The following is a 12,755-nucleotide window of genomic DNA, read 5'->3' as shown; positions in this document are numbered from 1 at the left end:
GTATGTCTGAATCAAGTTCTGAGTTATTCTGAAACTGTTGCTGTTTAAAGTGGAATCTTTTAGTATTATTTCAACAGCATCAATTTAGATTTTAAAAGTCAAAATTGCAATGATTGCACATAGATTTGTATATAAATATAAATTAGTACCCGTGCTACAGTTAAGGCCAGTCTAACCTTATTTTTACTGTTTGTGTTGTTTTGAGGGGGGCAGGAATTATTGTAACATGTACATATGTATGTCCCAAAGGGAAAAATCTGGAAGGATATAGATAACACCATTGATAAACAATGATTTTAATCACAAAAAGATAAATTTGTATCTTACCGTTTTCCTATACTGAAAATGTATTATTTATATAATTAAAAAATTAAAAGTAACTATGTTTTGAGATATGTGTGTGTGTGTGTGTGTGTGTGTGTGTGTGTGTGTGTGTATGAAACAGGTAGCACTAGCATTTCATTACACTCTTATTTTCTAGGCAAAATTTTAAATACTCGGCAAATTTTTGAATGAATAAATCTCCCCAAGTGTCAGTAGGCAGTGATTGTTTTTAGGAATGTAGTTTATAGTCCCTGAGCATTTAAAAATGTCTACATTCCTTGAATAATAACAAATACACACAAAAATACAAAAGAAGTAATTTTTCTTTGTAACTTCTTGCCACATTGATTGAATTGTTCAATATTTCTAGGTTCATTTGTGTTGGGTGTGAAAGCAGGCCCCAGGGAATAGGAGTGTGTCAACTAGCATCTGTCCTGGTCCAGGCCCTACTAAAGCAAGGCTGAATCTCATATGTTAAGGCATTGTGCTAAGAAGCATTTTGCATAATCTTTCATTTAATCCTCATAACAGGCCCAGCCTCCATTGGTCATCTGGTGACAGATTTTCCAGCTGATACAAATTAAGCCCTTATAGAAAACCTGCAACTCAGGTTAAATTTTTAATTATTCTTGGGCCTAGATAGCAGAAGTACACCTACAGTGTTAAATTTGATCCATTTTAATTAAGGAAGCGAAATGTGAGGACCCATAGGGATCAGTGGTAGCTTGTGCCTGGGGGCCCAGGCTAGAGGGAAGAGTCGGGTACCTATACCATGGCGCATTGGTGTGAGCTCTTCTCACAGGGCCAATCAGAGAAGAACGTGATGAGTAGGCAACGTAGGGATGTGCTGGGCTGCTAGAGGACTTTCCTGTGACCCGTAGAGTATGGTTAGTGTGGAAACACCCTGATCTCCCAGTGTCACTGATTCTTAGAAACTTTATTGTCACATGGGAGAACAAAGAAGAGGCAACTTTTTACTTGCCTTCTTTACTACTCCTTATGTACCTCTCTTCCTTAGCTTCCGGAGACTCTGATATGTTCCTGTAGGGAAGAAGTGAAGGGCCAGATTCTGTTGCCTTCCCCTCTGGACACTGAGGTTTCAAAGGTGAATCTGACAATTTCAATCCCCAAGGATTTCAGTCTTATAGGAGAGGCTTCATGACTCTTCACACAAATTTACCGAGGTTCTGTGCATGCCAGGCACTGGGAATGGGATGGGGATGCTCAGGGCAGACAAGGCCTTACTTGCGTGGGGCTGCCATGCTGGCCTGTGAGACTGACCTGGAGCAAGGAAACCTCTGACAAGGGATGGGAAGAAAACAGATGAAATGGAAAGTGACTAAGGGGCTACTTTGGGCTGTTGGTCAAAAAAGTCCTGGCCTTTAAAAGATGCTATTTGGCCAGAGACCTATGTGAGAATTCAGATGTGGGAACATGGGGCAGAATGTTCCAGGCTGAGGAATGGGCAGAAGAAATGGCTCTGAGGCAGCAATGAACTTGGCTTTTACTATGAGGTGCTTTCTAGTAATAGGTTAAAAACTTCTGAGCTTTCAGTATGCTCCAGGCATGAGTTCTAAGCACTTTATATGTAATGCAATCCTCACAAAACTAGGAGGTAAGTGCTGTTACCTCCATTTCCGGGTGAGGAACTGAGGCACAGTGAGGTCAATTAACTTGCCCAACATTTCACACCTAGTATATGTTGGAGCTGGATTCAAACCCAGAGACCACTTTCTCATCCATTACACAAGGAATTGCAGTACAGAATAATGCACAAATCCTATCTTTCGTGTGCTCTTCTGTTTCCCCATTTTTATTTTTTTAACTTTTAAATTTATCGTTATTGGCTGGTCCGATGGTAGTGGGTTATCAGAACTTATTAACATTAGTTGTCACTACAAGTTGGTATACAACCCCCGACTGCTAAATTATGACTGGCTTAAAAAATAAATTTATATTATTATTACTATTATTATTATTATTGAGACGGGGCCTCGCCCTGTCGCCCAGGCTGGAGTGCAGCGGCGCGATCATAGCTCCCTGCAACCTCGGACTGAGCCTCCTGAGTAGCTGGGATTACAGGTGCGCTCCACCACGCCCGGCTATTTCCCCATTTTTAAAAGCAGTGGGGCAGGGGAGGGGGGTTCATTCATTCACTCAAATATTTGCTGATGCTTACTATGTACCATCGCTGTGTATGCGCAAGAGATACAGCAATAAACAAAACGGACAGGATCGCTGCCTCTTTGACGTTCACAGGGATGAGCAGACAGACAAACACCAAAAGTTAATAAGAGAATCATACTAACTAAAGAAAAAAAGCGGGAGAGAAGGACAAGGCAGGGGGCTGAAGTGGGGTTGAATTTTAAATAGTATGACCAGGGAATGCTTCACTGGAAAGGTGATCTTTGAAAAAAAAACAAAACCGAGGAGACTATTGATCGCTGGGATTCTCTGAATCCAAGACCTATCGCTAGTCCACGTGTGCATTACTCACGTGCGACACTCAGAGCCCCGCCTAGTGGTGGGGCACCCGGTGCGCCTTCAGATCCGCGCAGCCGCAGCAGCCAGCCGCTGGACAGCAAGGCCGGAAGCGCTGCGTCCTCCCCTCGCCCTCCCCTTCCGGCTCACTTCCGCCTACCCCGCCTGGGCCGCCGGACCGGAAGCGCCGAGCTCTAAGCCGATCCTGCTCAGCTGGGTTGAGACCCGAGCGCCGCCGAGATGCCGGTGAGGGTTAGAGCTGGGGCGTGGGGAGACGGCGGGGATTGGGGAGAACCGCGGGAAATCGTGCGTGAGCCAAGAGAAGCGGGCTGAGGAAGGCGGAGAGGAAGCGGGGACCTGAGAAGGGGAGAGACGAGGGGAGGGGGCCTGTCGCTGTAGGACTGGGGCGGCCCCAGGGCTGTCAGCTTTGGGAGGCGGGGGGCGCAGCTGGATGGGGCCAGGGGTCCGGGGTATGTGAGGAAGCCGCCTCAGCCCCTCCTGGCACCTTCTCTGCAATCCCAACCCCTACTCTCGCCTCTTCTACAACCCCCGAGTCCAGCAGGGTTCCCAAAGCCTCACTAGAGCCGCCAAGCCAAGGGCTGCGCTTTTTATTTTTCATTTTTCAAGTCCACGGTCCAGCTTCTCCTTTTCCTGTCGGGCCCACTTCCTCCTCCGCCCCAGGGGACGGGTCCGCCTGCTGTTTGTCATCTGTCAAAACCCACTTCCCGGACTCCTGTGTCGCCCCGGCAGTGGCGGCCACCCCCAGAACCAGCTGGGTTTAGGGCCTTCAGAATCAAGGTCGGCGCCTGACTTCCAAATGTTTCCGTTTTCCTGTGCATCTGAGTGGGAGTAAAAATTGATGATGGTCTGGTTGTCCTTAATTTCTGACAGCCGAGCTGTAGGGGAGATATATCACCATCATGGTCTCCATCTTGCAGATTAGGAAAAAGGTGGTTCAGTGACGTGTGATTACGTTCAGCAAACATTACTGAGCATCTACAGCGGAGCACTAGTGCAGCAGTGAATAAGGCCAACAAATCCCTACTCTTGAGGGATGTACATTCTAATCAGGAGACAAGACAACAAAAGCGTAAACATCAATAAAGGAGATACCGATAGTTTCAGATAGTGACAAATGCTATGGAGGAATGAGATGAATAGCAAGACAGTTAACTGGTGAAGGGGAGGGTGGAGGCTGCGTTACATAAAGGATACCTGTGATGAAAAGGAGCAAGGTATAGTTAAAGATACATATCTGATGAATTCCACAGTTACCATTTGACTCCTGGGGAGTGCTGGGCAGGCCCTGAGCTACACACTTTATAAAATGTACCGTTTGATCCTCATACTGACCCTGTGAAGTAAATACTATCATTTCTTTTTGCAGAAGAGGAAACTGAGGCTCAGAGAAGTTAAGTAACTTGCACAAGGTTGCATACTAGTGGTAAAGCCAGATTTTAAGCCAGGATTCTTTAAAGCCCTTTGCTGATTCTAGTTGCACATAGAGCACCCTGGACTTACCTCGTGATTACTTATTTTGTGTCTGCCTTCTCCATTAGCCTGAAAGTTCTTCAAGGATGAGAGCCATACTGGTCTGTATATACTATATCACAGTGTCTTGCACATAGCGTGTGCTTAGCAATCATTTGGTGAATGAATGAATATGTGAGTGGGCTCAGTGTTGTAGAAAGCCAGACATCTTGTAAAAAGCAGAACTAGGAATCAGCGTACAAGTTTCTCTCATAAATGTGATTTCCCCCATCCTTTAACTCTCACCTACTTGCTGAGGCAGTATACATCCTCATTTTACAAATTTGGAAACAGGCTAACAGAAGAAAAGTGATGGCTTGATCAAAGACATAAAGCCGGGACGTGGCAGAGCTGAAAAGCTAGTGCTTGGGTCCTGGTTTACCTGGAGGGTAGGTACCCTGATTTATGTGGCATTTGCCTTTCTGTAGTGGAAATACTCCCACCAGGTGCCAGTGTGATGTCACTGAGCATGAAGTTGGAAGAGATGCCCAGTAGCACCCCATTAATAGTATTTCCTCTATAATAACCTTAAGAACATAGACAACAGTAAAATGTAATTTTAAAAATTTAGAAAGTGGCCGGGCGCAGTGGCTCACGCCTGTAATCCTAGCACTCTGGGAGGCCGAGGCGGGCGGATTGTTTGAGCTCAGGAGTTCGAAACCAGCCTGAGCAAGAGCGAGACCCCGTCTCTACTAAAAATAGAAAGAAATTAATCGGACAACTAAAAATATATAGAAAAAATTAGCCGGGCATGGTGGCGCATGCCTGTAGTCCCAGCTACTCGGGAGGCTGAGGCAGGAGGATCGCTTGAGCCCAGGAGTTTGAGGTTGCTGTGAGCTAGGCTGACGCCACGGCACTCACTCTAGCCCGGGCAAAAGAGTGAGACTCTGTCTCAGGAAAAAAAAAAAAAAAAAAAATTTTAAGAAAGTGATGAGTACTTATTACCTTTGTTTTTAATATAATTTGTTTAACTGTAAGTTCATATAATTTTTGAGAATGGCCGTGTTTAACAACCAGCTTGCAAAATTCATCAAAATTTAACAATTGGTGAGCCAGAAAGAGGCAGCTCCGGCACATTGCTGCTGCCATTCCTTCCTCTCCCTCCCCTCGTTAATCTCAGGTGGGTTACTCTTTTTTTCCCTTGGGGGAATGTAGTTGTCTGCCCTGGAGACATTTGCTGCATTTCTGCTTCTGTATTCTTTCCCGCCTTGCCTCTGCAGGCTTACCACTCTTCTCTCATGGACCCTGACACCAAACTCATTGGAAATATGGCACTGTTACCTATCAGAAGTCAGTTCAAAGGACCTGCCCCTAGAGAGAGTAAGTATAAAGCCATTATTTTCAAATTTTGGTATGAAATGCCCAGCAACCCTCTCATATTATCAAATTAGGGAAATTCTTAGCTTAGTCTTCTGTCTCAAATTGCTCTTGTAATTGCTCAAAAATTGTTTGCTTGATAGATATTGCATTCTAGACCTTTCAAGATCATGGTTATATGTTGCATTTAATAGGAAATTCTTGAAACTCAGAATACTTGGGACTAATAAAGAGAAAAAATAGGAAACAGTATTAGTGCTTTAATTTCTCCAGGATATTTTATTGCAAGGAGAGAAGAAATGTGCGTAATTCTGGACACTGTTCCTGTAATTACTATCAGTTCTTTCAAACTAATCTACTGCTGTTGCCACTATAGAATGCCGTGTCTCATCCTTTCTCTGACATCAAGCTGGAAAACACAAACAAAAAATTATTTTACCTTTTCCCCATCTAAATCTGCTTCCTATCCATTCTTCCGGATCTTCATTTTTAGCAGTACCTCAGTCTTAAATCTTGAGTACACTATGTAACATTACTCATTTCTATTCTCACCTTTCTAAATTTTATTTCTTTCTTTCTTCGTTTTTTTTTTTTTTTTTCGGTACTCTGCTTTTTGAAATGCATTTTGCTGTTCAGAAAGCCCCATTCTTTTTCAGACACTGTCCGAGACTCTTCTGACACTTTCCAAGATGTTCTGCCAACACCGTAATTTGTGTTATATTAGATATGGTTTCCCTGAACCCAGCAAGGATCTAAACTGAGTTCCATTCACAGTTTCTAAGACCATAGTTACAGTTACCAGTGCTGTGCTGGTCGTGTCTTTCCTCTGCCAGGCTATTTGACCTGACCTCTTCTTAATTTAATTTTGTTTTCAACACCAGTTGAAAGCTCAGTAAACTTAATAAATTTGGTGAGTCACCACAGTCCTTACTTGATTCTGAGAAAAGGAAACAGATGAAAAAAGAGACTGGGAAGGAAGAAAAATAACATAAGAATTACACAGCCAGGCGTGGTGGCTCAGGCCTGTAATCCCAGCACTTTGGAAGGCTGAGTCCAGAGGATTGCTTGAGGACGGGAGTTTGAGACCAGCCTGGGCAACATAGTGAGACCCTGTCTCTAAAAAAATTAAAAAAAAATAATAGCCAGGTGCAGTGGCACAGGCCTGTAGTCCCAGATACTTGGGAGGCTGAGGCAGGAGGATTGCATGAGCCCAGGGGTTCCAGGTTGCAACGAGCTGTGATCGGGCCACTGCATTCCAGCCTGGGTGACAGAGTGAGACCCTGTCTCCAAAAAAAAAAATTACAGTGCAAAGAATAAGAATCAGTGTTGGTCCAGATTCCTTGCGAAGAATGCTTTCAGATGGTTACAGATACTATGTCGTATATCACAAGATGCAGTTGAGTAAGGATGGAATAAATCTGATTATCACTTTTGCAATTTTTGAGTCCCAGAGGGAGAATGATACCCTGAGAAGCCGGATCTTTATGGTTTCTGTACACAAGGAATGACCTTGTTGCTCTTCCCCAGGGGACTGGATTAGAACTGAATTGGAATGGAAGCCTGTGCTGTGAGCTGAATAACTTAGCATTAATCAGATCATTTGTATTCAATAGGTATCTTCTGAACGTCATTTGTGTGCCAAGTACTCTCAGGTTCTGAATCCTATGGCTTCCACTGCCTCCCATCATTGCATTTAGAAGAACTAGGTGGTTTTTGTAAACCCTATAGAATCCTCTGAGGAAGTTTTCTGTTCACAGATAAGAAAATAGGTGACAAGGAACACAGTCTAGAGTTAGAGTTCTGTTGAAATTCTTGAGCTGGGATGAATATAACTGAATTGCAGAGTACTAAAGCTTCAGAGTTACTTTGCATTTCTGCCGCGTGAGAGGGATAGCAGTAATGGACAAGAAATATAAATAACTGTCTCGGCATTGCTGAAACCAGCTGCCGGATATCAAGACCCTGGGATTTTGACCTTTTTAAAATTAAAAAAAGGAAACAAAAATTGCCAGAGAAATTATGTAATGAGATCTGTCTTTGTCAAGACAGTATTTCTGGCTTTTCTCAGTCTATAACCACCTAGAACAGCTGGTACAAGTATATTTTAAGTCATAGTTTTTATAAAAAGAAAGGTATCTATCTGAACCCCAGCGTGTTCCTAAATAATGGAGACCTTTTTTCCCCTGAAACTACAGTATGTAAGTTCAAATAAAATTATATTGAATACTTTTTAAGAAAAAGCATTTTGTTAGTCTATGTATGTCTCAGTCTATAAATACATGGAGAGAGGTCTTGCATGATGTTCACTGGGTATTAATAGTAGTTACTTCTGGGTAGTGGCATTCAGGGTGACAATTAAAAATTTTTTTTGTATGGATTGAATTTCTTTTCTCATACACGTGTATAATTTTTACAAAAACAATAAAGCTATAAAATAAAAACAAGAAAGCTGTAAAAATAAGCCATGTACTTATTTTTCTAGAATTTGTTTCTAAAGACTTTATATTTCAGTAGCTTCATTTCATTTTATCCAATTTAAAAACTCTTGATAGTTGAGCTTGGATTGGATTTTTTTCGTCTTCTTTTTTTAAAAAAAAGAAAAACAGGGTCTTGCTCTGTCTCCCAGGCTAGAGTATTGGCTTGGTCGTAACTCACCATAACATCAAATTTTTTGGCTCTAGTGATCCTCCTGCCTCAGCCTCTCAAGTAGCTGCCACCAGAAACGCATGCCACCATTTTTTGTACAGAACAGTTCTTGATATATTGCCCAGGCTGGTCTCAAACTCCTGGCCTCAAACAATCCTCCCACCTCGGCCTCCCAAAGTGTGAGCCACTGAGCCTGGCTGGAATTTTTTTCCTTAAACCTTTCATGTTTTTTGCACTGGGCTAATGTTCTCTGTTCTCCTTCTCCTGTGTCCTGCTTAGCAAAAGATACAGATATTGTGGATGAAGCCATCTATTACTTCAAGGCCAATGTCTTCTTCAAAAACTATGAAATTAAGGTAAATTACAGAGCTTTTAATGTATAACTTAGTTTTCTGATGGGGATAAGATCTACCTTGCAGTCAGGGTTTGCTGTGAGGAGAAAATAAAATGATATGAGATTGTGATTTTTAAATTTCAAAACAGTGCCTAATGTTGGACTCTGTATAAATATTAGTTTCTATCTTTTTTTCCTCCAAAGTCTGCACGTGGGGTTGGTAAACCCTAGCCTGAGGGCCAAATCTAGCCCACCACTTCTTTTCGTAAATAAAGTTTTATTGGAACACAGCCACAGCCATTTGTTTATGTGTTATCTATGGCTGCTTTCACACCACAACAGCAGAATTGAGTAATTGTGACAAAGCGTGTATGGCCCACAAAGCCTAAAATATTTACTCTCTGCCCTTTACAGAGAAAGTTTGCCAACTCCTGGTCTCGATACATCTTTATTTATTCCACGTTAATTAAGCAGCACCTATTATGTGCCAGCCCTGTGTTTTGTTTAGGACTAATGCACAACCAAAAAACCCTACATGCTGTGTGTGTTGTTTTTTTTTTTTTTAACGTACTTCGATCCCCTGGACCTGAGATGGAGAAATAAACTTGATGACCCTGATCCTTCCCTGAACTGCCTTTCTGCTGTTAGTTCCTGTGAGGCGGGTGGTCAATGGGAAGGTAGAAGTGGGTGGCAGAAAAGAAGAGGGGAAAATGAAAACCAAAAAAGTTTTCTGCACTCCTCCAGTGAGCAAGTTACAAGGAATGCCAACAAATTTTCTCGGTGATATTCTAAAATACACAATTTCAACCTCTCCTTGCCAAACTTTGACCTTTTGGGATCAGACAGGGTGAGAGATCTTTATTTGTATACTCTTCGTGCACAAATTGTCATCTAAATATTCTGTGCTATTAACAGAGTGTTTTCTGTATCTAATGTGTGGTCGGCCAAGTGTTCTATTGTAATAGGTGCAAATAAATATGACAGTTCTGCCACATTTCATTCTTTCCCATATATGATAATGTCTTAAAATATAAGGAGTGTACAGTTTTTTTAGGGGTTTTTTTGCCTAAAAGCTATGTAAAACTTGACCCGAAGTTCGTGCCACATCTGATCAACATCCATTCATCTTCTCCATGTCTTTCCTTTGTGAGGTCAAGGCGTTGGGCTTATGGAGCTCTTTACAGTCCCATGTGAAATAATGGCTTCCTCCTTTAGAGTAATGAATGTTTCTGTTCTCAGCAGAGATCCTGAAATGAAAGGGTTTTTAAAAATTAGCCAACCATATGGTGTGCCTCAGGCTTTCCAGGCGGCTTTGTTAATTCTCCTTCCTACACAGAGTAAGGGGCTGTTGGCACAGCCCCCTCAGGAACCCAGCGGCAGGGGAGTTCCCACACAGCTCAGGGTGGAAGCTGATGGCTCCTCCCTGGAGCGGGGGACAGAAAGGGAGTTTGAGAGGATTGTGCATTTGAAGAGTGGGAATGTTTGATACTACAGTAGCTGTACTGTATCTCGGTTTTCAGTAGATAATCAAAAGATCAAGATTGAATTCATTCATTGCATGTGATTGTTATGTTTTGATGAGGACCGTTTTTAAGTTTTCTTCTCCTCCTTGTAGAATGAAGCTGATAGGACCTTGATATATATAACTCTCTACATTTCTGAGTGTCTAAAGAAACTTCAAAAGGTAATTAAACTTGAATGATCATATATCAAGAAAGCAAGTTACTGATGGTTTTTTACCCTCCTAGTCATCTGGATTTCTTGAGACTCTAAGAATAAATAGAAAATATTTCCTCTCACTTAGAACGTGGACTTAGGAGGAAAATATGAATGCAGTTCTCTGAACTCATAGTGTAGTTGACTAGCACGAAGATAAAGGTACTGGTGTTTTAAGGCTTTGCATGTATTTTCTTGAGACAGAAATCTTGACAAAGAAATTCCCTTTAAGCCCCTAACTCAGGGGTTCTTAACCTGGGATCCAAGGATATAATTCAAGGGTCCATGAACTTGAGTGGGAAAAAAATTATATTTTTCCTTCAGTAAACTTCTAACTGAAATTTAGCATTTATTTCCATTATTAATGTAGGCAACAACCCACAGTATTTTTTTTTTTTTTTTTTTTTAGTGCAATTCCAAAAGCCAAGGCGAGAAAGAAATGTATACACTGGGAATCACTAATTTTCCTATTCCGGGAGAGCCTGGTTTTCCACTTAATGCAATTTATGCCAAACCTGCAAACAAACAAGAAGATGGTAAGAACAGGGTCTCCATCCTTTCTCTCCTGGCACAAGAAGATTTTCTCCATTTGACTTTCTGCCCACCTCCTTTTCTTGCCTTGACTGACACACAGGTGGAGAGTGCAATCATTCGGAAGTACATTACCTGACTAGTCATTTTCACAAAAGGTTCTCAGCAGTGATTGTAACACAAAGAGAATCTTTTGAACCAAAATGAATATAGTTATAAAACCATTTGGACTGTCATTTCTATTTCTTACCCTGTTTGAATGTATAAAAATGTATTGGTAAGGTCAGTGTCCAGACCTGCAACCAGCACATTTGGGATATATTCTTAATTGTACTTTTTTAATTCTATTTTAGAAGTGATGAGAGCCTACTTACAACAGCTGAGGCAAGAGACTGGACTGAGACTTTGTGAGAAAGTTTTCGACCCTCAGAATGATAAACCCAGCAAGGTAAGACCCTCTTTTTTGCCTATTTAATTGGTAAATCACCTTTTATCCTATAGCCATCATTAAACACACTAAGGTCTTCCATTGCAAGAATATTCTTTACTTTCTGCATTGCAGTGTTGCTTGACTTTGAGTATATGCCTACAATGTAATGGGAGTTCGCTGAGTCACACTGAATAATGAATTGCATATAATAAAATTTTAGTTGTGTATTCTTATGCCAGGGCATTGTAAACCCATAGAACAGGTTTTTTGTGTGAGATACCTTGTATGTATTACATTAATACTGTTGTCATTTTGAGTGACCGGTAAGTTTAAAAAAAATTTCTACGTGTGCCTTGGAGGAGTTTATAATGTAAGAGATGCCAGACTAATATTAAATTTTATTATTAAATAAATTTGAATTCTGACTTCGCCTTCAAATTGCATTGTGATTTGACCCCCACTATACACTCTGTGTCGTCCCCTCTTGTTAGTGGTGGACTTGCTTTGTGAAGAGACAGTTCATGAACAAGAGTCTTTCAGGACCTGGACAGTGAAGGGAGCTGGGACAGCCACCGTCGCCAGAGCCCTGGACAGCATTTTCCAGCGAGATGTACACAGTCTTTTGCCTTTATTTCATAAAGTTTTATACAGAAGAGAGAAGAGCATGTCTGTACTTGAAAAGCTTTTGATCAAGAATTTGGGTGGGGGAGGGGAGAGCACGTTGTCAACAATGAAAGAAGTTTTCCGCAGTATTAAGCTGGTGCTTAATACAGACAAGTAATAAAAAAAATTTCTAACATTCCATGTCAGAAAAACTTTATTGCTTATCTTAGATATTCACTTAAAATTGTTTTTGAGGTAAAATTCACGTACCATAATACCCTTTTAAAGTGTATCATTCACTTTTTGTAGTATATATAAGTTTTGCAACCATCACCACTAAATTCCAGAGTATTTTCATCACCCCCAAAAGATGTACTCTTAGGCAGTCACCCCCCATTCCTTCCCAACCCCTCTTCCCCTCCCAGCCCTCCCGCTATTACTAACCTACTTTCTGTCTCTACAGATTTGCTTATTTGGGATAATTCATATGAATAGAACAATACAATATGTGGCTTTTTGGGTCTGGCTTGGCTTCCTTGTCAAAAGTCAGTTGATGCTCAGCATGGTGGCTCATGCCTGTAATTCCAGCAACTCGGAAGGCTGAGGTGGGATCACTTGAGGCCAGGGGTTCAAGACCATCCAGGGCAACATAATGAGATGTCAGTCTCTTAAAAAATAGAAAAAAATAGCCAGGGATGGTGGCATGTGTCTGTAGTCCCAGCTACATGGAAGGTTAAGAAAGGAAGACCATTTGAGCCCAGGAGTTTGAGGCTACGGTGAGCTCTGATTACACCACTGCACTCCAGCCTGGACAACAGAGAGAGAACCTGTCTCTAAAAAAAT

General features: G+C 41.7%; 1 protein-coding gene across 1 annotated transcript; it reads left to right on the top strand.

Annotated features, from left to right (window-relative positions):
* The first annotated feature begins 2,891 nt into the window (after positions 1-2,891).
* Positions 2,892-12,118, top strand: ARPC3 (actin related protein 2/3 complex, subunit 3, 21kDa). The gene is made up of 7 exons (XM_012663448.1): positions 2,892-3,051; positions 5,556-5,655; positions 8,578-8,654; positions 10,248-10,316; positions 10,758-10,884; positions 11,233-11,327; positions 11,801-12,118. Exons 1-7 carry the CDS (start codon positions 3,046-3,048, stop codon positions 11,861-11,863), a joined length of 537 nt encoding a protein of 178 aa, XP_012518902.1. The 5' UTR covers positions 2,892-3,045; the 3' UTR covers positions 11,864-12,118.
* The last annotated feature ends 637 nt before the right edge of the window (positions 12,119-12,755 follow it).

Source organism: Propithecus coquereli, unplaced genomic scaffold (assembly GCF_000956105.1).
Source record: "Propithecus coquereli isolate 6110/MARCELLA unplaced genomic scaffold, Pcoq_1.0 Scaffold81, whole genome shotgun sequence".
Classification (NCBI taxonomy): Eukaryota; Metazoa; Chordata; class Mammalia; order Primates; family Indriidae; genus Propithecus; species Propithecus coquereli.
This window is presented reverse-complemented; position numbering and strand designations above follow the sequence as displayed.

What these genes read in the sequence shown, in the direction of transcription:
- ARPC3 (XM_012663448.1), top strand. An exon ending in AGGACCTGCCCCTAGAGAGA is followed by an intron (nt 5,656 to 8,577) that starts GTAAGTATAAAG and finishes TGTCCTGCTTAG; the next exon opens with CAAAAGATACAGATATTGTG. An exon ending in TCAAAAACTATGAAATTAAG is followed by an intron (nt 8,655 to 10,247) that starts GTAAATTACAGA and finishes TCCTCCTTGTAG; the next exon opens with AATGAAGCTGATAGGACCTT.